The 27808-nt window shown below is 32.1% G+C and overlaps 2 protein-coding genes across 3 annotated transcripts in view; one reads left to right on the top strand and one right to left on the bottom strand.

Moving 5' to 3' along the window:
• The window catches only part of LOC139523922 (inner centromere protein A-like), a 23805-nt gene extending 12578 nt beyond the window's left edge, over nucleotides 1-11227 (top strand). The window contains exons 3-5 of the mRNA XM_071318334.1: nucleotides 3781-5004; nucleotides 6177-6293; nucleotides 10710-11227. Coding sequence (XP_071174435.1) covers nucleotides 3781-5004; nucleotides 6177-6293; nucleotides 10710-10825 — 1457 coding nt within the window. The 3' untranslated portion in view covers nucleotides 10826-11227. The remainder of the gene's footprint in view (nucleotides 1-3780; nucleotides 5005-6176; nucleotides 6294-10709) is intronic.
• The window catches only part of LOC139523923 (protein-L-histidine N-pros-methyltransferase-like), a 31323-nt gene extending 3788 nt beyond the window's left edge, over nucleotides 1-27535 (bottom strand). Inside the window, exons 1-6 of one of the 2 annotated variants that reach the window (XM_071318335.1) lie at nucleotides 27193-27535; nucleotides 25570-25760; nucleotides 24904-25004; nucleotides 21322-21430; nucleotides 20867-21048; nucleotides 16549-16783 (exon numbers count right to left, since the gene is read on the bottom strand). In XM_071318335.1, coding sequence (XP_071174436.1) covers nucleotides 16569-16783; nucleotides 20867-21048; nucleotides 21322-21430; nucleotides 24904-25004; nucleotides 25570-25760; nucleotides 27193-27372 — 978 coding nt within the window. In that variant the 5' untranslated portion in view covers nucleotides 27373-27535 and the 3' untranslated portion in view covers nucleotides 16549-16568. Of the gene's footprint in view, nucleotides 1-16548; nucleotides 16784-19535; nucleotides 21049-21321; nucleotides 21431-24903; nucleotides 25005-25569; nucleotides 25761-27192 lie in introns of those variants that run through there. The other variant, XR_011664713.1, reaches the window with a different exon arrangement.
• Nucleotides 27536-27808: the final 273 nt, after the last annotated feature.

Genomic DNA, 27808 nt, shown 5'->3' with positions numbered 1-27808 from the left:
TCAACATCTATCTGCCCTGAAATTTTCAGACGAATTGGACAACCTGTTGTTGGGTTTGCTGCCCCTGAATTGGTAATTTTAAGGAAATTTTGCAGTTTTTGGTTATTATCTTGAACTATATTATAGATAGAGATAAAATGTAAAACGCAATAATGTTCAGCAAAATAAGACCTACAAATAAGTCAACATGACCAAAATTTTCAGTCAACCCCTTAAGGAGTTATTGTCCTTTATAGTCAATTTTAACAACTTTTTGGTCATTTTTTGTAACTTGTACAAAAATCTTCTTCTCTGAAACTTAACTGGGCCAAATTTAAACTAACTTGGCCACAATCATAATTGTGGTATATAGTTTAAAAAATGTGTCCAATGACCCCACCTACCAAACAAAATGGCCGACATGGCTAAAATTAGAACATAGTGGTAAAATGCAGTTTTTGCTTTATATCTTTGAAACTAAGACATTTCGGGCAAATCTTTCAAGATTTTAATGTCCATCAGAATAAGAAATCCCCTGACAAATTTTCAGATGAATCCTACAACCCATTGTTGGGTTGCTGCCGGTAATTTTAGGAAATTTGCAGTTTTTGGTTATTATCTTGAATACTATTATAGGTTGCATTTCTGTAAATATTGACAATGCAATTTCCCATAGGAACTCCTTTTACGGCTAAAACTGTACTACTTTTAGTATGAAGTTTTGAAAAAAAGCTTATCCTAGAATTGAAAGTTCATATGCACCACAATTTTTTTCAAAGGTCAAAATATAGGGCTGTGCGGCATATTTTCAACATTTATATGGCCTGAACTTCTCAGAGTTTAAACTTACACTAATTTTCTTAACTACCCTTACCTCGAATGAAAGGTTACCACAGATTTCAATGTAAACAATATGCACGTGTTTATTTACTGGTAACATTCCCAAGTTCTGTCTCTGCGATATGGAACACAGAGAGCATAACTGGGAACCAGTATGTAAACAAAATTTATTTTCTATGAATATTCAATTACTCCCCAAAAGAGGCTTGTTTTGAGAAACAGCTGTATTTACAAAGTGCAACCTATACAGACATTTATTCAAATAGAAAACTCTCTAAAATCAGTTTTTCTCACATTAATACTCATTTATCAGAATTAAAGTCTTAAAGAAATCACTGTGTATACTCTAAGTTTTTCTTTACTATACATTTTATACCCCCTCCCCTGTTTCAATTTTTTAAAGAATTTGAAAACAAGACTTTAATTATTGCCAGCTTACCCTATTTGCATATTTTCTGATAAAAAATGCCTAGAACCTGTTAAAAACTGTTTTGATAACATATTGAAAGCATATCAGAATATCATAAATGTAATGTTTAGCAGTCAATCATTACAACATTCAAGATTATATAAAGTATCCAATCCAGCCTCTATTTCCAGTCCACATCTTACTGTATGCCTATTTGTCAATTAAAGAACACATTTTCTGCCTCAAATGGTCAATTTAGAATTCTTGTCACAACAGTATCATCTGTAACCATATATCTGACACAATTTAGCTACTATATATACTAGAAGTGTTCAAACAAAGCCATATTTGCAATAGTTGTATGTATGCAGATACCAGTCTGAGATATAAATTCACTTAAAATGTTGTAGAGATGACTGCTAACATCTGATTTTTGCATAACTTCCAAGCATAGTTATTGTTTTCTATATCAAGAACTTTAAAATCATAAAATCATAGCATTAACAAGTTAAATTATTTGTTTTATGACCCAGGGGTAGGCAATTTTCTATGTTTTTTGCCCCTGGGGCCTCAAATTTCCTAAATCATTCTGCTGTTTCTAGCAATTTGGAATATTTAGTACATATTCAGGATAGAACACACTATTGTAAGTTTTCTTGAGATATTTTTTGTTTTTCTAGCTTGTATTTATTATGCCGTGGTGACAAAAAAGCAGATTTAGGAGTTGCGGCTTACTTTTGGGTTTTCAAAAGGACACAAATACCCCATAAATAATATTCAGGAAGGATCTATGAATTTCAATGACTGCGAAGAGTAAATATAAGCACTTCTTAACAATTTAACTTACAAATATGCAAATATTATGATTTAATTTTGTATCCAGGACTTTAAGTAAACTATGCATACTGTAAACTGTGAATTTATGCTGAGTCATCATATTTAAGGCCCAGGATTCTATCAATCTTCATTAAATATTTATAAAACTTCTTATTTGAGTTAATTTCTTTAAAATCTGCGAAATAAAACAAATTTGGTTAAATTCTGAATGTTCCCCTTTTTCACCCTATATAGGTTGCATTTCTGTAAATATTGACAATGCAATTTCCCATAGGAACTCCTTTTACGGCTAAAACTGTACCACTTTTACTATGAAGTGTTGAAAAAAATCTTATCCTAGAATTGAAAGTTTATATGCACCACAATTTTTTTCAAAGGTCAAAATATAGGGCTGTGCGGCATATTTTCAACATTTATATGGCCTGAACTTCTCAGAGTTTAAACTTACACTAATTTTCTTAACTACCCTTACCTCGAATGAAAGGTTACCACAGATTTCAATGTAAACAATATGCACGTGTTTATTTACTGGTAACATTCCCAAGTTCTGTCTCTGCGATATGGAACACAGAGAGCATAACTGGGAACCAGTATGTAAACAAAATTTATTTTCTATGAATATTCAATTACTCCCCAAAAGAGGCTTGTTTTGAGAAACAGCTGTATTTACAAAGTGCAACCTATAGATAAAGATAAACTGTAAACAGCAATAATGTTCAGCATAAGTAAGATCTACAAATAAGTCAACATGACCAAAATTGTCAGAGAACCCCTTAAGGAGTTATTGTCCTTTATAGTCAATATTGAACAACTTTTCGTCATTTTTGTAACTTGTACGAAAATCTTCTTTTCTATTTCTTAACTATAGGCCAAATTTAACCAAACTTGGCCACAATCATTCCTAGGGTATCTATTTTAAAAAAGTGTCTAATGACCCTGCCTACCAACCAAGATGGCCGACATCAGTAAATACAGTAACAGGTGAGCAACACAGGCTCTTGAGAGCCTCTAGTTTTATATGATTTCATGCCCCACTTTACATTTTTATCCCCCACCTACAATAGTAGAGGGGCATTATGTTTTCTGGTCTGTGTGTCGTCAGTCTGTTTGTTCTTCCACTTGTCTGTCCGTGCGTCATTTCATACGTCTATCCCGATTCAGGTTAAAGCTTTTGGTCAAGGTAGTTTTTGATGAAGCTGAAGTCCAATCAACTTGAAGCTTAGTACACTTGTTGCTTATGATATGATCTTTCTAATTTTAAAGCCAAATTATACTTTTGAACCGAATTTCACAGTCCACTGAACATAGAAAATGAAAGTGGGAGTGGGGCATCCGTGTACTTTGGACACATTCTTGTTAATATATTTAAGGAATGAATGTAATATTGTTTCTGTCTATGAAGAATTAACATGAAAATTTGATGCACTCTGAATAACCTGTGTAGTTTTATATTTAAAGGTGTGCTTCCCATTTTTAGGTTAATTTGAACAGACAGAAAAAAAATTAGTCAGTACTTATAATTTAATTCTAAATTCAATTTTTAAGGAGACCTTGATGTGTCAGCCAATCAGGAGAGGTGCTACATTTAATGTTTAATTATAAGAATATGTTTAACTGCATGTATATTCAAGAATAATATAAGGGTTTAATATTTATATTGAATATTTAAATGCCAGACTTTAATATAGATTTTATTATTTTTTATTTTTTTGAAGAATATGAAGATACAGTAAAAAGATTTACAAGAAAATGTTTGGCAATGGGAGAATCAACAGTGGTTAGTGGTCAAATAAAAAATGAACAGGATGTTACCAAACAAATTCAAGGGGAAACAAATGGAAACAGTCAAGCATATGAACCTTCCACTTCCAGTACAGATATTAATGGCAAAGCTAAAAAGCAGGAAAAAAATAAAGTTAAACTGAAAAAGAAGAAAAAAATACCAGTAAACAAATTGCCATCTTTGGTGCAGATGACACAAAAATCAACAACAGTCACAGCCTCCACTGCAACATCAAATAAATCAGAGATTATTTCAATTGGTCCATTTCCAGTGTCTGTACTTAAAAATGGAACAAATACTGGTCAGTACCAGTTAGGATTGCTGCTTCCAGTTGTAAGCCAACAGGGAACCATGCCACAGAACACAACAACAACTGGCCAGACAGGCAACACAAAATCATTGTGTATACCAGTAGTGAATGTTTCATCAGCACCAGGAGTTAGTGGTATTACTGGGAAGGTTGCCTCTAAAGTTAATGTATCTGGGAACATTACAAAGACTATTAACTTATCACAAATGCAATTTTCAACTCTTTTGCAAAGTATGGCCAAAAATAGTCAAACTGATATGAATAAAGTTTCAATTTCATCAAAATTGAATGATGAAACTACACATCAACCAAACATGGGGATAAATGTACCTTTAGAGAAAGGCCATTCCTCCTTGAAACTAACATTTAAACAGAAACTACAAGTTCAGTCAAAGGAAATATCTCACTCACCTTCAAAAGATGAGCCACCTCAGAAAAAAACTAAAATTGTAAAAGTAAGCACAGAAGGGAAAGTAAATACATGTACTGACAAAAAAACAGCAAATGAGGAAAACATGAACAAAAGTGAAAATGATGATGTTATTATCGTAGATGATAAGAAAACAGATGAAAATAATAACCTTAATGACAACAATTCTCAAAGTCAAAGTATAGAATTAGATGAAGACTGGTCTGATGACAGTTTCCATGCTTTGGAGTATGTAAAGAATAGTGGAATGTACAAAAGTTGTCTGAAAGCTTTATGTAGTTTGGGAACAGAAGACTTTGAAACTGTCATGGATCGAATGGATGCTAATATTTTTAGTGAGGGACAAAATCCATTTGTTCCATCTTATTATCCAGTCACAGACCCTCCTTACTCACATATTTGGTACTTCTATCGTGGTATGTAGTCAAATACAAAGTTATAACCACATCAAAGTATCATATTTTACATGAATTTTTTAGAAAATCGACCAAAAACTGACAAAAAAGATTATTTTTTTGGCAGAGTTATCTCCTTTTCTTATGTAAATTTCCATAAGAAATTAAAAATGCAAAATTTGAGTTTTCCTCAAGTTAGATTTTATGGGACTTTTTCTGTGTATATTTGTTGCTTAATGCTACAGATAAGAAGTAACACATTTTCTTTTGCTATTAATTTGAGGTTCAAACTTAGTTGGACTTGACTAGGTCTTTCACATCCATTTATTTGAACTTTTCACCTAGTTATAAAACAACCTAATCAAAATCAATGTTGTTGTTTTTATGCCCCACCTACGATAGTAGAGGGGCATTATGTTTTCTGGTCTGTGCGTCCATCCGTCTGTCCGTCCGTTCGTCCCACTTCAGGTTAAAGTTTTTGGTCATGGTAGTTTTTGATGAAGCTGAAGTCCAATCAACTTGAAACTTAGTACACATGTTCCCTATGATATGATCTTTCTCATTTTAAAACCAAATTAGACTTTTGACCCCATTTTCATGGTCCACTGAACATAGAAATTAAAAGTGTGAGTTTCAGGTTCAAGTTTTTGGTCAGGGTAGTTTTCAATGAAGTTAAAGTCCAATCAACTTGAAACTTAGTACACATGTTCCCTTTTGGTTGATCTTTTTACTTTTAAGGCCAAATTTGATTGTTTACCCAATTTCACGGTCCATTGAACATGGAAAATAATAATGCGAGTGGGGCATCTGTGTACTTTGGACACATTCTTGTTTTTGTTTTTTTTATTCTTAGATAGCCTGTTGCAGGACAAAGTTTCTACCCATAATCTAACATAAGTTTCTAATTTTTCCTCTTAATTCTGATCAATTTCACTTGCAGAAACCTTCTAATTAGATTTACAGTGGGTAAAAAGAAAAATATATTTTTAGACATTTTCTAAATTTAGGCATTTGTGTTAAATCTTCAGAGACTTTCTAAAATGCCTAAGATTCAAGGATTTTATATATATAGAGTAAAATTTCAACATTTTCCATGTATTTAATGAATTGTTTTTAAATTCAGTCATTTTACAAAATGCCTGTAATATATATTTATTTAAACTATGTTGTACTAATATAATATATATTTTCAGAGATATGTCAAGAGAAGAATATTTTCAGTAGAATGATAATAGTTATGAAGGACATAAGAATTGATATGATGAGGAGTCTGATGCAAGAGTTACTTGCCCATGATAGATTAAAGAGAAGTAATTAATTATTTTCAAAATAGACATGTTATTATAAAAATAATACAAATAATTAATATTTTATGACTGTATTTTAGCTATTATGTCAAAAATTGACAAAGCTGTGGCAAAAAAAAAAGAACAAAGAAAACAACAGAACACAGCAAAGTAAACTAAAGACAGCAACCGGCGTTTTGCATTTGCACCGATCTGCATTTCATTTGCGCTGATTTTCTTTCATTTTCACCAATTTTTTTACAGGTAAATTACAGGTGAAGGTTATTTTTTATTTATCATTATTGACCTCTTCCGTTGGCCAGATGTACAATTGATATGAATTATAATTCATAATAAATTTATGACTGTTGCTCACTATAAGAAGTAAGAGTAGAATGTCAAGCAGGATAAGTCAATTTAACTTTAAAATCAAGAAGTAACCAGATGCTCCACAGGGCGCAGCTTTATACGACCGCAGAGGTTGAACCCTGAATGGTTGGGGCAAGTATGGACACAACATTCAAGCTGGATTCAGCTCTAAATTTGGACTGTGATTAAATAGTTGACTCAGCATAGGTTTCTGACACAGAATGAATGTGGTCTAATGAACTTAAAATTTTTGTTTTGCCTTTGAGCAATTCACTATGCTGTTGAATATAAATCCTCTCAAAAAAATTGAAGAAATTTTCTTTTTATTTATGAAATCTGAAATGAGAAAAATTGACCCCCCCCCCCCCCCCCCCCCAATTTTTTTTTCACATCCCCCTTTCCCTTAATCCAAAACTGATCTCAATTCAAATTTCTAATGGCCCCTAGCAATAACTACTCATTTAAATACATCATAAAATATTAAAATGTAAAAAAAGTGCTTGTTATCACTGAATGGTAAAGCTTGTTTGAATTTATCAGTTGGTAATAAGAGTATATTGTATAAAACAATGATTTAAGTTGATTCAACTACTATTCTGGACAAAGAAAGATAACTCCAATTGAAAATTTCTTGCTATTGCACAATATTGTGCAATTAGATATTTCTTGCTATTGCGCAATACTGTGCAATTGAAAATACTTGCCATTGCACAATACTGTGCAATTGAAGATTTCTTGCTATTGCTAAATACTGTGCAATTGAAAATTTCTTGCTCTTGCACGATACTTAATATAATAATTTTGGATCCTGATTTGGACCAACTTGAAAACTGGACCCATAATCAAAAATCTAAGTACATGTTTAGATTCAGCATATCAAAGAGGCCCAAGAATTCAATTTTTGTTAAAATCAAGCTAAGTTTAATTTTGGACCCTTTGGACCTTTAAGTAGACCAATTTGAAAAACGGGACCAAAAATTAAGAATCTACATACACAGTTAGAATCTGCATATCAAAGAACCCCAATTATTCAATTTTTGATGAAATCAAACAAAGTTTAATTTTGGACCCTTTCGGCCCCTTTATTCCTAAACTGTTGGGACCAAAACTCCCAAAATCAATCCCAACCTTCCTTTTATGGTCATAAACCTTGTGTTTAAATTTCATAGATTTCTATTTACTTGTACTAAATTTATGGTGTGAAAACCAAGAAAAATGCTTATTTGGGCCCCTTTTTGGCCCTTAATTCCTAAACTGTTCAGACCTCAACTCCCAAAATCAATCCCAACCTTCTTTTTGTGGTCATAAACCTTGTGTTTAAATTTCATTGATTTCTATTTACTAATACTAAAGTTATTGTGCGAAAACAAAGAATAATGCTTATTTGGGCCCTTTTTTGGCCCCTAATTTCTAAACAGTTGGAACCAAAACTCCCAAAATCAATCCTTACCTTCCTTTTGTGGTCATAAACCTTGTGTCAAAATTTCATAGATTTCTATCTACTTAAACTAAAGTTATAGTGCGAAAACCAAGAAAATGCTTATTTGGGCCCTTTTTGGCCCCTAATTCCTGAAATGTTGGGACCAAAACTCCCAAAACCAATTCCAACCTTCTTTTGTGGTCATAAATCTTGTGTCAAAATTTCATAGATTTCTATTCACTTTTACTAAAGTTAGAGTGCGAAAACTAAAAGTATTTGGACGACGCAGACGACGACGCCAACATGATACCAATATACGACCAAACAATTTTCAATTTTTGCGGTCGTATAAAAACCGAAGATAAAAAACACTCTGATTATACTCTGCTTATACTAAAATGACGAATTAAAAATCTATTTACAACATTAAAATCCATAAAAACAAATACATTAAAATCATAAATCTGTTTTTGTAGTATTTATAGGCAACACAACTTCTATATTCCTTTCTTGTGATTTTGTTTCTTCTATACTTGTCGTAATTGTCATTAACAAAGTCCATCTTTTCTTTCTCTGGTTTACTTACTGATGTGGGCATTTCTAGAGTTCGCATTCAAACATACGTAATGGCCTAGATGTTCTTAACCTAAACTTAAGTGAACAACGTTTATAACCAAATTTTACCAATATACCTTCAATGTATAGTTGTATAACTATTTACTCGCCTGTCTTGAACTGTAATTAAGAGCATATATAAAATCGGCGCAAATGAAAAAATGAAATCGGGCGCAAATGAAAGAATGACAATTTAAAAAATCGGCGCAAATGTCATACGCCCACAGCAACATAAACCCCAACAGCTGATGACCCCCTCTCTTTTTTATACTAGGAGGGACATTTTTAAGACAATTATGTGCTAGCTACAAAAAAAATTATTTTGACAGAAACACCAATTTTGTTATTGACCAAAACAAGCAAACAGGACAATTCCCACAATACACAATCTTTCAAAATATATGTAATTAGCTCCATCTTTAGCTACAAGTTTATACAAAATTCTCAGAAATGATCCTGAATATGTTTAATTGTCATTTGTTCCATGTTTGCATTGTGTTCTGAATCTTTGTAATATTTTTCGGGTAAATCTATTTCTGTTTGATGTGATGCTGTTCTAATCTTATTTTAATTGTCTGTTATTTATACTGTATCTTTTCTTTGGTAATCTGTTATGTAATAGGGAAATGTGTGTTAACACCTGAGCAAACATCCAACCTCATATCTTTTGCAAAATCTTTGACCTGACAATTAAACCATCCTGATACAACTTTCTGCCCTATATTTCAATTTCGCTAATAAATGTGTCAGTGAACAAAATCCTCAAAGTCACACATAATGAGTTCATAGTAATTTCATAGTAATTTAAATAATTTAATTACCCCTGATTTCTTTCAGAACACACCATTTGAACTCATGATATGTAAAATTAAGGATTTAGTGCTCACATTATTATCGACCTAATTTTTCCTGCTATAACCTATCTTGTAAATAAACTCCTGGGAAATACTGTGTAGCAATGCCATTGGTATCCATGTTTGAATTAAACATAAATCATAATTTAAGTACAACTTTTATTTTATATATATACATCACAATTATAATTTGGCCCTTGGGGAAACTACTCAGCTAAAAAATTTAATTTTTTGCTCCATGCCTAAACCAAGAGCCTAGCTATGTGCATACTGAAAGTAGCAAAGTATAGACCCCTGGCTTGACATCACACCAATCCAATTGGAACGATGGTTCAAAATAAATGCATGAGGCTATCAGGAAGCCTATGAGGCTATCATTCCTAGAGGCTATCATGCCTATGAGGCTATGAGGAAGCCTATAATGAGACAATGAGGAAGCCTATAAGGAGGCTATGAGGAAGCCTAGTAGTGTTGATGTTGAATTGGTGTTGGAATGAATTTGTATGAAATTTGACAGTTTATCCCCAGAAATTCTTGGGGGATGAGTGAAATTTTTGAAACAACCAGTGATAAAATTTCATAAATGAAATCTATAAACCGTGCTGAGATTGATTCCCCTGTCATGGCAATATTGAAGGCGAAAGGAGGGGTCGGTGGGAGGCAAGTTTTTAGCTAAAACACTATTAGAGCCAATATTATTCTTATAACTGCTTAATCTGCATTTAGATAAATGAATACTCAAGGCAGCATACACAGGTTTTTAATACACAACTTCTTAATGGGATACTCCTTAGTGGGAGGAGTTAAAACTGTACCCAGATTAATGTATCAAGAAACAAAGGACAAAGGAAGCCAAATGCCACAAGTGGTCACTAATTAACAAGACATGTATATTTGTATTGGAACTGATGTAATTAGACCTCCTGCTAAGAACATGTGATAAACTTCACATCTAACTGATTGACATATGATATAAAATCTGTTTCATCTCCAGCAAAGAAAATACACATCCTGGGAAAATCCTAAAATAATGACTACTGAGTAATTAAAATCAAACTATGTATAAACCTAACTTATATAACATATAAGTACCTATTTAAGAGCACACCAGCATTGAGTAATAGGCAGTAACAAAATGAGTTACAAATAAAAGTAATCACATAAGTCCTCTTTATTTTGTAGAAATAACATATATGGAGTCCTTGATAAAGAAGAACAAAGTCTACTTGGACATGTGTGCTGCTAAAACTTTCAAGAGGAATAGAAAGAAGAGAAAGAAAGATAAATTGACAACATGACAATAGAAAATCACTGTGTTTATTGACAGATCTAGTCAAAAATGTTGCTTCATGTTTGTGTAGTGATAAGTTATGCAAGAAGTCACATGTTAGTCACTTTTGTTAAGACTTTATTGTAAATTTGACAATTTAAACCAGTATCTCATATGGAATAGTAAAAGACTGTAGATATTTGATAGGATTGTACTTTCCAGAGCAGTAGAACCAAGAGGCCTACTTGACAGCCTTGTGGTATCCATGTGTATTAATGAACCATTAAGGACATTTATGTTTTTAAACAGATCTAGAAAGATTTATCATTACCAATTCACTGAAGAAGAAAACATGACGGACTGTTGGGCCTTTAATTATTTATTTGTCAATTTGTCAGTTAATCATTTATAATAAATTCAATCTACAGACTTTTGTGAACATCTGATTCTTTTTGGGTTTTTTTATGGATTTGTAACACTTTTTGATTTCAAATTAAAGGGGCAAAAAATTAGCCTTATCAAACTTTCTCTTTAAAGTTAATTTCCTGCCTGGCATACACATTCAAAGAAGGAAAAAACTTTTTAATGAAGATTTCATCAAGGAAATACATGTTTATCAAACAGCAGTTTTAATATAAAGAATTGTGGGAGTTTTGTTTTATAATTGGCACGCCACATTTTACAGATTTTCTGATATTTCTTTGGATACTATTGTTCTTTTTATTGTTTTTAAAACTTTACTTATGAGGACTAGTTATATGTGTCTCATACAAATGTTAAAATTTTATTTCAATATAATGCATCCCATGTATTAGTATCATTTATAACTCTTATAATGCATTTGAAGTCTTGAACATTCAGTCTAAACAGTTTTACCAAGAAAGAGGTTGTCAATTAAATTCTGTAAAAACCATAATAAAGGAATATAGTTCAGATCTAGCATATTTTTAAGTGTATTTTAAATTTTCAAAAGGTATCATTTTATATTAATGCTTTTAAATCTATAATGATATTTTTCTCTTGCCTTGACAGAATTAAAAATTGAGACTTTAGTATGCTGTTTCCAACCTCTTCAACTATTAGTTAAAATGTTTAATAAGTTCAATTTAAGGGGAACCACTTTATGGAAAGTCAATGATATTTGGTATGCAGTTGTAATAGCACTATTATGGAGATTATGTCACACTGTCCATTGATTGCTAATGAGACAACTATTCACCAAAGTTCAAATGCATTAGATGTAAGCAATTAGTAAAGGCAAACAAAGAGAAAAGTAAAACCATACCATAAAGTAGGCTATAAAAAATGAAAAATATGAAACATTTCATATGTCATTGTTAAAGTGTTGATAATGTTCATGGATAATATGTATAGAATGTTATGATCAATGCACTGTATTTTGTATATCTCTTAAGCAGTGATAAAACTTGGAAGATTTAGATTTAAAGACAGTACCATAGGGTTTTCATTGCATTTTATCAACTAAAAAATCAGTTGAAAAGAGCTTAATTAACTCATCAGAATTATACAAAGCAGAAAAAAACAAGTAACAAAACAGAGAACAGAAGTGTCACAGTAGGTTTACATCTCCACAACAAGACACTGATGTACAGATCTGATTGTATTCTCAGTAACTAACAGATAGTTCAATAACAACTAATAAAAATATCATGTATCCAAGACTTAAATTTCAATCGGTACACATCCAACATCCAATGAATGTAGTGTAAAGACATCATTAACAATGGGAGATAAACATTAACAAAATAATATTAATTTGGTTTTAATTCATTGATAAGAAAATCAATATCTACACCAATAAAAACAATATCAACAGATATGGAAAGGCTGCATAAATTTTTTACTGAAAAAATACAAGGTAATATAATATTTAATATTTTTCATATTTTGCTTTTCGAAGTATGACTATTTTAAGGTAGATCATTGGTATGTGTAACCCAAAATAGAATTTTCTTATAATTTGCCAAAAATAATGATTTTACTATGCTCTTTTCAAAAATATAATAAAAAGGATGGGTCACCGTGCTATTTTTCAAGCTATGAGTTGTTGAAAGTTGCCTAAATTTGTTTAGAATGATCATGAAAAAACACATTTTTGTGCAGAAAAAGAAATCTTTGTGTTTTATTATATGTTTTAAGAAAATAGAAAGAAAAAATAGTGTCCTGCTACAAGAAAAAATAAAAAATTTCCTTATTAGTCCAATATAAATTCTTCACTAAAGGGGTAATCTCCCCTTAAATGGCTTAGTTGAAGAGAAAAATGAGGTTCTAAAACAAGAATGTTTGGTAATTGTTGAAATATTTTGGATAATGCAAAAATCAGCAAGTTTTCTTCATACATGTAACAGTCCAACCAATAAAATTGGACATCTGTCTACAAATTTGCAGATTTGGGAAAATAACTAGACTGATTGTGCACTGCGATAGTACAATCCAAGATGGCAGTATACCATGTATCTACCTTAATTAAAACCTTTGCATTTTTTCAGTCAAAATTTTACACAGCCTTTTTTATCTGTGTGGACATTTTATTTTGAAATATCAAAGTCTATATTTTAAGATATTATCACAAAGTTAACAAAAATGGGGAGAACAAAAAAGAATTTCAATATGTCTATAAATCTTATGTTATAGGAAGGACGTACAATATTAAGCTCAATGTAGTATGATTTGACATTAAATCATTTTGCTTGTAACAGGCTTCTATGTATGTTTAAATGTAAATTTAACTTCAAATTTTTTGGGTATCCATATGTTTTAGTACTGAAATAGTTGTTTGAAAGTTAAAAAAATATATATTAAGTTGGTACATTGAAGTATCAACTCACAAAGAAGTCTTCTTTATCTTCATACAAGTATTTACAAGTATTTACATTATCTACTCTGATTAGGCTAATTGATATTGGACAGACAGATCCTAGTGCAAACCAATGACATTGAAGTACTGTGTGGCCAGTTAGGATCAGTTGGTTTTAAGCAAACAACCCAATGACATTGTCTTCAACAATGTTCTCCTTGACCCAAATACTCATTTTACCTGCCAGAGAAGGCAAAGAATGACAAAGTGGATTCTGTGTTGTGTTTGTCTATCTTTCATTTTTCAAAATTATGAAAGTAAAAACTTTTGCTAGAGGGAAACAGTAAATCTTCTTTAAAAATTGTTTACATCAAGTCACTGTTAAACCTATTCAATACTTTTCTAGATTGGTCATTTTGGCTTGACATATTGTATAGACACCATTTTGTTCATTAAGATTGAGAATGGACCTCTATGTGTTTCTTGGCTATTTGTGGTACATGTAAGCTGCTGCTCGTTCACAGAGGTGTACCCAACATCTCTTTTTAGTATGCCCTGCTGACTATAGAAGTTATGTTTTCCTTTGTTCATCAGTCTGTTAGTATGTCCATCAAGCCTGCATTAGGGTGAAGTTTGGTTTAAGGTCATATGTGAGTTTTCTACCATCTTGGATTATAAAATAGCAGAAGATGTGGGGTCTACATGTTTATTCAAGTCAGCAAAAACGAAAAATTATGAGGATTTTAATGTTTTTAGTACCGGGTACATAAAAAAACATCTTTAAAATCCAAAAAGGGAGAATACTTTTACTGGATTCCATTTTTTTTATTTTTTATCTTTAAATATATATAAGCATTAACAGTGTTCTCCCCAGACACTTTATTTAGCATCCTGGAAAACAGGGAAATGTGAAATATCATCTTGTTATAATTTTTTTATAACACAATCTAGACCAAAACCAATTCAGTTAGCATCACATTCAAGAAATATAGCATCACATTATCATGACACTACATGGCATTAAGGAATGTTACTCAGACATTGAAATATTCATTAGGGAAAACAGGATTTTGTTCTATTTTATATCAAAGCAGGTCAATATGTACTTTTACTTTTGACTTGATATTCTAAAAGCATTTAAATAGCGCCAACATCTCATATCTTATAAACATCTTTTCTGAAACAACTAGGTCAAATTTAACCAAAGTAGGCCACAATCATCATTGAGGTATTGTGTTTGAAAAGTGTGTCCAATGATTCTGCCTGCCAACCGATATGGCTACAAATAGAAGATAGGAGTAAAATATACAAGTTTTGTCTATTACCTTGAAAACTGCTTTAAGTTAAGATAGAACCAGATGCTCCACAGGGCGAAGCTTTATACTACTGCAAAGGTCGAACCCTGAACAGTTTGGGCTAGTATGGACACAACATTCAAGCTGGATACAGCCGTCTGAATTTGGATTGTGATTAAATAGTTGACACAGCATAGGTTTCTGACACAGAATGAATGTGGTCTCATGAACTTAAAAAAAATTATTTGCTTTTGAGCAATTCACTATGCTGTTGAATATTAATCCTCTCAAAAAACAAAAATATTTGAGCCCTTTTTGGCCCATAATTCCTAAACTGTTGGGACAATAACTCCCAAAATCAATCCCAACCTTCCTTTTATGGTCATAAACCTTGTGTTAAAATTTCATAGATTTCTATTTACTTATACTAAAGTTATAGTGCGAAAACTAAATGTCTTCGGACGACGACGCCAACGTGATACCAATATACGACCAAAATTTTTTCAATTTTTGTGGTCTTAAAAAAATTCTGATCAGGGCAAAGTATTTTCGATTGTTGAGATCTACCTTCTGATATCTTGAATGAAAACTGTCAGACAATTTTTATAGGATTAATTGCTCATAAATGATGAATTTTACCATTTATTTTTTCATTTTTTACCTATTCTCTTCAAAACTTTAATAAAAAGAACTTTAAAAGCTGAAAAAAATAAGTAAGATTTAAACATAAGTCAGTATAGATGAAATTGTCAGTTGTCTCCTTATAGTTTTCTCCTTAAATGACAATTTTTATGGTTCCTGCGACTGGGTTGGGCCATATAGTGCTATCTGTCATTCTGCAATGAACAGTTATACAGACTTTTCTTAGTGCCTTCAGCTGATTTTTTGTATGTGAGTCTACTATGACGAGTTACAGATCCGAGATTATGTTGAGTTCGGCTGTACTGATTTTTGTGGAAATTAAGGGCATTGAAGGCTGAAAATTTCATGAAAATAACAGATAAAAAGACTTTTTTTTTAAATTTCATGAAAATAACAGATAAAAAAACTTTTTTTTTAAATTTCATGAAAATAACAGATAAAAAGACTTTTTTTTTTAAACGCCTTCACATATATAAAATGCTGATTTCCAGTATCAGTATTTAAGTCTACTATTATGAGTAACAGAAATTCTTTACATTTGGGTTCTGCCCCATTGATTTAAGAAATTAAAGTTAAGGGCTTTGGACTGAAATTTCTACTCCTAAAAATGGCTTCAAGCTTTTTTTGCAAGCAAGGCCATTTGTGTCCTATCTGGTTTTACCCTTTTTTGTGTTTTGAGCAAAAACTATAGAAGATAGAGAGAAGCAAAAAAGGATTATTAATCTATCAGCAATAAAAGATCAACATCCAAGAGGTTTTATAGATTATTCATTGTTGAAGATTCACATAAACCCTGTACCTTATAGTAAGCTTTTAAAGGCCCTACCACGACACGATTTTAAATAATTCTAACAAGAAAACCTAAGGCAGAATCTAGTACAAAATAACAGAAAGACCAAAGAAAGGTACCAAGAGTAATTGCAATTCCTGAAAGCTAGTTCAAAGCCAATTACAACTAAAAATATTAAGGGAAACTTTGTTAAAAAAAAAGATAAATTTTTAATAATTTTAATTTATTAACCCTTGTCCTTCAGTTTTAACACAAAAACTGCATCATTTAAGACAAAAAATGACTGATTTAAGTCTCCTTCACATAAATAAGGCAGTCTTGTAAAATGTTCTACAAAAAATCCTAATGGTTGGAACACATCTGTTATAAAACTAGCAGCCTGTTCTTCAAATGTCTTTCCTTTGATTAATAGACTTTCTATAGGTTTATGATCTGAGGAATCTGAAAGGAAACATTTCAGGTTGTTAAAAGAGACTAACTGACTAAACAAATCATATTTTCACATTTGTGTCCCTCACAAACATTCTTTTATCATAACATACAGAAGATTTCTATGATGATTTTAACATAAATTTCATAACAAGAGTGCACATGCTGAAATGTCTCGCCTTCTATACTAATCATTGATATTATGTTGATAGTCCTAAGTATAAAGCTAAGCTTTATACAACTGTCACATAAACTTAACATTAACCAAGATAACTAAACAAAGACCAATGAACCATGAAAATGAGGTCAAGGTCAGATGAACCATGCCAGGCAGACATGTTGAGCTAACAATGCTTCTATACAACATATATAGTTGACATATTACTTATAGTTTAAGAAAAATAGACAAAAACACAAAAACTTAACACTAAGCAATGAACCGTGAAAATGAGGTCACGGTCAAATAAAACCTGCCCGACTGACATAAAGATCATAAAATATTTCCATACACCAAATATAGATGACCTATGGCATATAGTATTAGACAAAAAGACCAAAACTCAAAAACTTAACTTTGACCACTGAACCATGAAAATGAGGTCAAGGTCACATGGCATCTGCCCGCTAGATAGGTACACCTTACAATCATTCCATACAACAAATATAGTAGACCTATTGCATATAGTATGAGAAAAACAGACCAAAACACAAAAATTTAAATATAACCACTGAACCATGAAAATGAGGTCAAGGTCAGATGACACCTGCCAGTTGGACATGTACACCTTACAGTCCTTCCATACACCGAATATACTAGCCCTATTGCTTGTAGTATCTGAGATATGGACTTGACCACCAAAACTTAAACTTGTTCACTGATCCATGAAATGAGGTCGAGGTCAAGTGAAAACTGTCTGACAGACATGAGAACCTTTCAAGGTACGCACATATCAAATATAGTTATCCTATTACTTATAATAAGAGAGAATTCAACATTACAAAAAATCTGAACTTTTTTTTCAAGTGGTCACTGAACCATGAAAATGAGGTCAAGGACATTGGACATGTGACTGACGGAAACTTCGTAACATGAGGCATCTATATACAAGGTATGAAGCATCCAGGTCTTCCACCTTCTAAAATATAAAGCTTTTAAGAAGTTAGCTAACACCGCCGCCGCCGCCGCCGCCGGATCACTATCCCTATGTCGAGCTTTCTGCAACAAAAGTTGCAGGCTCGACAAAAACCTGACAAGAAATGTTGGCAAAAGAGCACACAAAGGAAAATCAGTAAGATTACCTCCCTTAGAAATATTTGATCAATGCTGATTTTGTTAATTATCATGGACATTTCTGATAAAAGCATTTGAGACATATTTAAGAAGTACAACTTAACATTTTATATAAATTCCATAAAAATATGACAAGAAATGAAGCTTGAGAACACTATAACAATGTTATTTTCCATAGTATTTACATTTGTATAAGGCAAAACTCCCTTTAAACTAGAGGCTCTCAAGAGCCTGTGTCGCTCACCTTGGTGCATATTAAACAATGGACACAGATAAATTCATGACAAAATTGTATTTTGATGATCGTGATGTGTTTGTAGATCTTACTTTACTGAACATTCTTGTTGCTACAATTATCTCTATCTGTAATGAACTTGGCCCAGTAGTTACAGTGGAAAATATTTTCTATAAATTTATGAAAATTGTTAAAAGATTACTTTAAAGGGCAATAACTCCTTAAGGGGTCAACTGACAATTTTGGTCATTAGACTTATTTGTAGATCTTACTTTGCTGAACATTATTGCTATTTACAGTTTATCTCTATCTATAATAATATTCAAGATAATAACCAAAAACTGCAAAATTTCCTTAAAATTACTAATTCTGGGGCAGCAACCCAACAACAGTTTGTCTTTTTTGTCTAAAAATTTCAGGGCAGATAGATCTTGATCTGATATACAATGTATCCCTGTCAGATTTGCTCTAAATGCTTTGGTTTCAGAGTTATAAGCCAAAATCTACATTTTACCCCTATGTTCTATAATTAGCCATAGAGGCCATCTTGGTTGGTTGGCAGGGTCACGCCACACATTTTTTAAACTAGATACCCCAATGATGATTGTGGCCACGTTTGGTTAAATTTGGCCTGGTAGTTTCAGAGAAGAAGATTTTTTAAAAGAATACTAAATTTTTAGAAAAATTGTTAAAAATTGACTATAAAGGGCAATAACTCCTTAATGGGTCACTTGACAATTTTTTTTTTGTTGACTTATTTGTAGATCTAACTTTGCTGAACATTATTGCTGTTTACAGTTTATCTCTATCTATAATAATATTCAAGATAATAACCAAAAAACTGCAAAATTTCCTTAAAATTACTAATTTGGGGGCAGCAACCCAGCAACGGGTTGTCCGATTTGTCTGAAAATTTCAGGGCAGATAGATAGACCTAATAGACAATTTTACAGATTTGCTCTAAATGCTTTGGTTTCAGAGATATAAGCCAAAATCTACATTTTACCCCTATGTTCTATAATTAGCCATGGCGGCCATCTTGGTTGGTTGGCCGTGTCACCTGACACATTGTGTAAACTAGATACCACAATGATGATTGTGGCCAAGTTTGGTTAAATTTAGCCCAGTAGTTTCAGAGGAGAAGATTTTTGTAAAAGTTTACAGACGACGGACGACGGACGCCAAGTGATGAGAAAAGCTCACTTCACCTTTCAGGTCAGGTGAGCTAAAAAGGTGACCTTTGCTGGGTTTTTCTAACTTGTGTCGTGAGCAAATGTGTTAATTGTTAAACCAAATTTGGTCCTCTCTTCTATCATGAGAAAACATATTTAAAATTAAATAGACATAGAATGCAATTTTAGATTAATCAAGGAACACAATCCTAAACCTCAAAAGTGAGAAAAAAAATCATTTGACCTAAATTTTGTGATGCTAGAAATAACATTTATTAAAATTAGAAAAGCATGGGTTGATATTTGAAAGTTCTCAAAAAACAGCTTGTGAAGTCCAAAGGCCTGAACATCTGCCTATCACACCAACAGCCAGACTGCAAAACAATACCAAACAAATAAAAGTGTGAGCTTCTGCTCACTGATGATACCTACGCCCCAAATAAATTATGGAAAATAGGATGGTGTTGAGTGATGAATCTGAAAACTCACCACACAGTGTAGTTGACTTGTATAAACCCTGAAACCAATTTTCAGAACTCCTTGTACAATGTATTGTAGTGCCTTAGAAAGATGCAACCAAAATTTTCCACTTGGCTTAGCCTACCTATCATGTATAAAATGATACAAGTATTCTGTAAACAGATAATTGTTGAGTAATAAATCTGAAAACGCATCACACTGTGGATTCCAATATTTTTCGTTGGATACCAACTTTCGTGGTTTTCACGGGTACAGTTGAACCACAAATTCAAATGTTCAAAGAATTACAAATTATCTATAGGCTTTGTGTTCAGAGATTGGCTAAATCACAAAATTCACGAAGTTTTCCTCAATCCACAAAAAATTAATACCCAGAAAATAAATGAATCAACAATAGCTGATTTATATAAACCGTGAAACCAAATATCAGAAATCCTTTTGATGAAGTTCCTGAGAAAGATGTGACGAAAAATATTTTTTATGAACTGATGATCAGATGGATGGATGGACAGAGGTAAAACATCCCAACTTTTTTAAAACGGGGGTATAATAATAAAAGAACAGAGACTGATACTTATTATAGAACTTGTCTAGACACTTGCTGTCATATATAAACCTTTGTTTTCATCAAAATCTGACAATTTAGGTCCCTTTATGAAAGAACACACGATACGTCAATTTTCCCATTTAGGAAGGGCACAAAATGTTTTCTTCTTTTACTAAAATGCAATGTATAAACAATTCAACCTCAAAACTTGTTGTGATCTTGTTTAAGACCACACACAGACTAATCAATGATTTCTTAATTGGTCCATACTTTTTATAAACTTAACTAGCTGCACCAAAATTTATCTGGACTAGAAAAGCAAAGGAAAGGTGCAAAATACTCTCACGTTCTCTTAAATAAATATCCTTACTAAATTCAACATAAGGTTCAAAAGGCAGCACAACAGCCACAATAGCTCTTCCTGTTGGAGTAAGTAATCTGTGTATTGACTGAAGAATTCTCATTGGCTTATCACATCTGTCCAGCAGATTTAAACAACCAATCAGATCATAAGTTACAGCACCATTGTCCCATGTGTCAACTGGAATCACACTGTAATACAAACATTTTTTTTTACAATTTAATCAAAATTCAAGCAATATTTTTTTTAAATATGACAAAATGAGTTGCTTAATTATTCAATATTGTAACTTACATTTTCAAATTTTGCAAGTAAAATTCTACTGAAACATGAAAGCAAACACTTCTTGATTTGTTGACTTATAACGGATAACTTTTTTGTTTGCTTAACAGTTATTTAACTTGACTTGATTGAGTTATCTTCCATAGGCTACAAAATGAAGATTAAATTGCAGAAGACCTTACTTAAACCCTTTCTCTTTCAGTCTCCAAACCATTGTAGGTGACATCTCTGTAGAATCAACTACATTGTAAAATTCTGCCATTATATCTGTAACCATTCCGTCACCAGCACCTGTAATTTAGACAACAATTTACCAGTTAAATGATCTATTGATAGATATAGGAAGATGTGGTGTGAGTGCCAATGAGACAACTCTCCATCCATATAACAATTTATAAAAGTAAACCATTATAGTTCAATGTACGGCCTTCAACACGGAGCCTTGGCTCAACAACAAGCTATAAAGGGCCCCAAAATTACTAGTGTAAAACCATTCAAACGGGAAAACCAACGGTCTAATCTATATAAAAAACGTGAAAAGAGAAACACGTATAAATTACATAAACAAACGATAACTACTGTACATCAGATTCCTGACTTAGGACAGGTGCAAACATTTGCATCAGGATTAAACATTTTAATGGTAAAAAACCTTCTCCCTTTTTCTGAAAAAATAGCATTACATCACAACATAGAAAAACACATAATATAGCCATTATATCTGTAACCATTCCGTAACCAACACCTGTAATTTAGACAACAATTTAGCAGTAAAATGGTCTATGGCCATTATATCTGTAACCATTCCATCACCAGCACCTGGAATTTAGACAACAATTTACCAGTTAAATGATCTATGGCCATTATTTCTGTTACCATTCTGTCACCAGCACCTGTAATTTAGACAACAATTTACCAGTTAAATGATCTATGGCCATTATATCTGTAACCATCCCGTCACCAACACCTGTAATTTAGACAACAATTTACCAGTTAAATGATCTATGGCCATTATATCTGTAACCATTCCGTCACCAACACCTGTAATTTAGACAACAATTTACCAGTTAAATGATCTACGGCCATTATATCTGTAACCATTCTGTCACCAACACCTGTAATTTAGACAACAATTTAGCAGTAAAATGGTCTATGGCCATTATATCTGTAACCATTCCATCACCAGCACCTGGAATTTAGACAACAATTTACCAGTTAAATGATCTATGGCCATTATATCTGTAACCATCCCGTCACCAACACCTGTAATTTAGACAACAATTTACCTGTTAAATGATCTATGGCCATTATATCTGTAACCATTCCGTCACCAACACCTGTAATTTAGACAACAATTTACCAGTTAAATGATCTATGGCCATTATATCTGTAACCATCCCGTCACCAACACCTGTAATTTAGACAACAATTTACCAGTTAAATGATCTGTGGCCATTATATCTGTAACCATTCCGTCACCAGCACCTGTAATTTAGACAACAATTTTCCAGTTTAATGATCTATGGCCATTATATCTGTAACCATCCCGTCACCAACACCTGTAATTTAAACAACAATTTACCAGTTAAATGATCTATGGCCATTATATCTGTAACCATTCCGTCACCAACACCTGTAATTTAGACAACAATTTACCAGTTAAATGATCTATGGCCATTATATCTGTAACCATTCCGTCACCAGCACCTGTAATTTAGACAACAATTTTCCAGTTTAATGATCTATGGCCATTATATCTGTAACCATTCCGTCACCAGCACCTGTAATTTAGACAACAATTTTCCAGTTTAATGATCTATGGCCATTATATCTGTAACCATTCCGTCACCAGCACCTGTAATTTAGACAACAATTTTCCAGTTTAATGATCTATGGCCATTATATCTGTAACCATCCCGTCACCAACACCTGTAATTTAGACAACAATTTACCAGTTAAATGGTCTATGGCCATTATTTCTGCAACCATTCTGTCACAAGCACCTGTAATTTATAAAACAATTAACCAGTTCAATGATCTATTTTGATGCATTCTATGCAGATTTCTAGATTTTCCTGCATGATGTACTCATCAACTAAAATTTGTACATATAAATTCATGGGTAGTTTTCAAATCAAAACAGGGCAACCATAAAAAAAATCCATTAGGCCCAACTTAGGTACCTTTCTTCCAGTAAAGCCTTCAAACCTTTTTAGAGGATTAATCAAAATTACTGTTACTGGTATTCCTGTACTTTTATACAACTCTCAGCCAAATGGGTTAGAAGTGTATAGACCAAAGTTAATTAAATTGTGAAGTGCAATAACCAGCCATTTCAGGTGGCATCCAATTATTGGGAGTAAGACTGTAAGTTGATGCTTTGGTTGGCATATGTGATCAGTTTGTTTAACACAAGAAAAACCAAAGCACATAGGCGAGAAACAAATATTCCCTTTGCTTGCTCATGATTAGCGATATTTTAGATTCTCAATATATAATTTTAGATTTTAACATGTTCTACTAAAAGGAGTATGTTCGGTAAGGTCCTAAAATGGCCTACTTTTTTAGCGTAAATTTCAAATTAGGATTTATTGACCAATTTCACAATTAATTATAGCTAATGCAGTGACTAGACAGGAAATAAGCCATTTTGTTGAAAAATTTACGTTTCTGCGTTTTATTATGACGTCACAAGTTGTACTCATATTGATTTTTCACGAAAATGTCAATGAAAATGGGTAAATTTCCATAGATTATTGGACAGGAAACATAGAGTGCATACGTCGACAACAATGATCTTTTAAAATATTGTTTGTGAAGACATTTCACATGTCTCATTTGAATATTAAGTTTGTCGACGCCTGCGCTCTATGTTTCCGGGTCCTTAATTTGGTTGAAAATTGAAAATCGGCTGATTTTGTCAAATTTCACCCATATCCTTTATCTTGACCTTTTTGAAATGTAAAATCAACGTGTTAGAATTAAACTTTGACAAAAATAGTTCTGGTTAACTTTCTCACATGTCTTTAAGGCAACTTAAAAAATTTATAATCTTGTAACTATGAACTTTATAATTGGGGCCAAATATGGCCCTTACCGAACTTACTCCTTTGGTGGACATTTCCCAAATTAGTACGAACTGCGTATTGTGTTAATAAGCATAAAAATTATGTCCAGTGGCTGATCCAGCTCACAATTGTTTCTGATACATACGAATGTTTTATTGCCATTTATTAGTTTGTTTTCTTGTCTACTGATTGAGGTGACAGAAAACTAGTTGAACCCACTTCAGTGGTTCTGTTTAGTGACATCATAATTTTTTCCATCGTTTATGGAATGGTTTTGATAGAATACCACTTATATTGTAGAGATACTTGTCTATTGTTGAAGACTTAATGTTGACCTCAAGATGTCTGAGTTTTGTGTTGTTGGGTTCCTCTCACTATTGTATATATACCACATTTCCCTTTATCTAAACAAGCATAATACTTTTATTTTTCACTGCTTCATTTTTAGTTAAATGGGAATACTGTAAACCAACTTATTTTTGGGAGCGATTTATTTTTTTGTGACTTTCACGAGTAGCGCTTATATAAATCATCATAAATATGTTAAACTTGTTTCTTTCCTCATTAAACTACATCAAGGAAATTAGAAAATCACAAATATAAATAGCCGCAAATTGGATTAGAAAGCGTAAAACGTGAAATAAAGTATCTGCAAAAATAAGTTGATTTACAGTAGTCCTTTTACTTTTCTCTTACCAAGATCTAGTAACCTATTTCCTTTCCTGTCTGGTGCTACATGTAACATCTGTCTAAGCTGATCTTTGGAAAATACAAACATTGATCCTCTTTTTAATAATCTAACGAAAAAAAAAATGTATACTCTTAATTAAAAAACACCTTAGTATAAAAGCTCTTTAAAATGAAAAGCTTTTACTTTAAAAAAAAAAAAAACAAGTGTTTTAATAGGGTGGATACTCTATATACATGTAATCTATAAATTAAAATGCCTTTTCTGTAGTATTGTTGTTTGTTGGTTTTCCTTTTTAAATAGTTTTACACTACCGGTAGTCACTTTTGTGGCCTTTATAGCTTGCTCTTCGTAGTGAGGCTCTGTGAGCTATAACGGTTTACTTTTACAAATTGTGACTAGGATGGAGAGTTGTCTTATTGGCACTCATACCACATTTTCTATAACTGTATAGTGGAGTATTTTCACATGGTACTTATTTTGGCTCATTTTGGCAGGTCAGGGGAAATCTTTATGTGTGCTTCGATACTTTCTAATAGCTAAAGCGTTTGTAAAATATTTGTTTCTCCCTGTTCGACCAATTAATAATGGTTTATGTTTATCTAAACCTCCTAAATACCTTTGCATGCTATTTCAAGACTTTGTATACACAGTGCTTTATTAGAGAGCATTACCCATTAATCGAGGTGCTTGACATAAACCAACCAAGTACAGATTTACAGATGGAATGACCTAGCTGAGTAAATAACCAATCAGATTTTTCATAACATTGGTTTAGGAACTGGCTTGTTTCTTCATCCTGGTTAAACTGTAAAAACTTTGCACAAATCTCTTCTGGAACTTTGGACAGGTCAACTGTATACCACTTTGAAAGAAAAAAAATCAACTTCAATAAATCATGTTTATTTTATACTGGAGTTACTTTTTTTGATTCTGAGTTGATGTCACATCTACAAATGTAGATTCTGAATGATTCAGTTCTTGGCTTACAGTGGTTTCATTTATTTTTTTGAGGTATCAATTTTTCGTGGATTAAGGAAAACTTACATTTTCGTGGATATTTGATTTGGTGGTTTTGCAAATCTCTGCATACAAAGCCTATTAGAAATTTGTTATTCATTGAACATTTGATTTCGCAGTTCACCTGTAACCATGAAACCCATGAAAATTAGTATCAAACAAATGTTCATGTAAAGAACATTGTACCTGTATGGTCATTTGTCAATTTTTGAAAATCATAAAACAAGTACAGAGTGTGGCTATAAGTATTCATCACTTTAGATTTTTCGCTATACATTGTATATTGTATATAAAAGTACATTTTTTCAAAAAATATTTTGAGGTCATTTTTGGTTTGATTTTAACCAATAGAAGCAGAATTGTCACATGCTTATTTGTTTATTTGGTTATATTTTTTGTGGATCATTTTCATTTTTTCACAAGATAAATACAAATATTATTTTCTGTTCAGAAATTCGCTGTATATTCAACCAAATTAAATTATAAAAATTTATTGTATGTGTTCACATCAAGAGAAAACAATAACACCCGAAGACAAAACTATCACCAAATAAACAAACAAACAATTCTACTTCTTTTAAAGCCTTGTTCATAAAAATCCAACCATAAATGCCCTCAAAATATTTTTTTGAAAAATTGTTTTTATATGAAATATATATATATAAACAAAAATGCAATACTTTTGGCCAGGTACTGTACATTGTATAAACTATTTTTTAAAGTTTATCATTCAACATACATATACTTCATTTTGAAAAAGTCTTTTGAAGCTAATCAATCCTCTAGAATAATGAACATTGTATTTTAAAAACAGTTTTAATTCTGGCATTTTATTATTCTCAGATCCGGACATCCTGGCATTTAAATTTTTCAAGGGGTGATGCAGATAGGATTCCTCTAGATTTTTCATCTATTTGAAGGTGATATCTGATTATTTATATTGCTGATTATTTTTTAACCAGAGGATATAGTATGATAAAAATCAAAATGGAGATATTATATAGTGTCTTTAACAATATTAAGTGGGTAAAATTACTAGATTCAACTGGTGTCAATATATATCAATTAAATTAATTTGCATTGAAGTCTATGGAAAATCTAGAGGATTCTCATCCGCATCACCTCTCAACATTGTTTACATAACAAAAATGCTAATCATTGATTGGTCAGTTACATGTTGTGATGTCACTGCAGATCTGAGAATTTGTACATCTCCCCATAACATTTTTTTTTTACATATGGATCTAGCCATGCTAGCTATTGCTAATAAAACATACGTCATCATGGGGATTATTCTTTTGTTTTTCATCCTCTCTCATTTTATTGTAAACTGAACGTAGCAATGGACTGCGAATATGACCAATTCCGGGGATTTGATCAGCTGCTTGGCTCATCCTGATATTAACTGCTGTCAACAGTTCTATGAATACACATCCCAGATAAATGGATAAGTTCATGAAATATTATGGACATATATTACTGAATTTTTATATATGTCTTTCTCTACGTTATCGTTTTACATATTCTTTTAAAGTCTAGATCAGTAAAATTGTCTGAATCAAAACAATAACTGACTGAGCTGTGTAAAACACATCTTCCGGTTTAAACGAAATGTGTATTCTCCCTTTTTTAGAAGTTTTGCAGCGGCAAATTTCAAATGAAAACTCAGCATATGAAGATGTTGGTCCCCTCCGTATAACATTCAGTATATGCCTTCGGAAAATACAAATATTGTCAAGAATTTCAATAACGGCCGAGAAAAAGACTAATGAAGATATTATCAGATATATTATATAGTCTTTCCAGCGCTATACTTGGCAAAATTTTCAGCCTAGTTGTTATAAAGAAACATATATGTGTTACCAGTTCTTATCTAGGACATGTAGGATTGGT

This window comes from Mytilus edulis, chromosome 5 (assembly GCF_963676685.1).
Source record: "Mytilus edulis chromosome 5, xbMytEdul2.2, whole genome shotgun sequence".
Lineage (NCBI taxonomy): Eukaryota > Metazoa > Mollusca > Bivalvia > Mytilida > Mytilidae > Mytilus > Mytilus edulis.
Note: the sequence above shows the minus strand (reverse complement) of the source record. Positions and strands in the feature narration are given on the sequence as shown.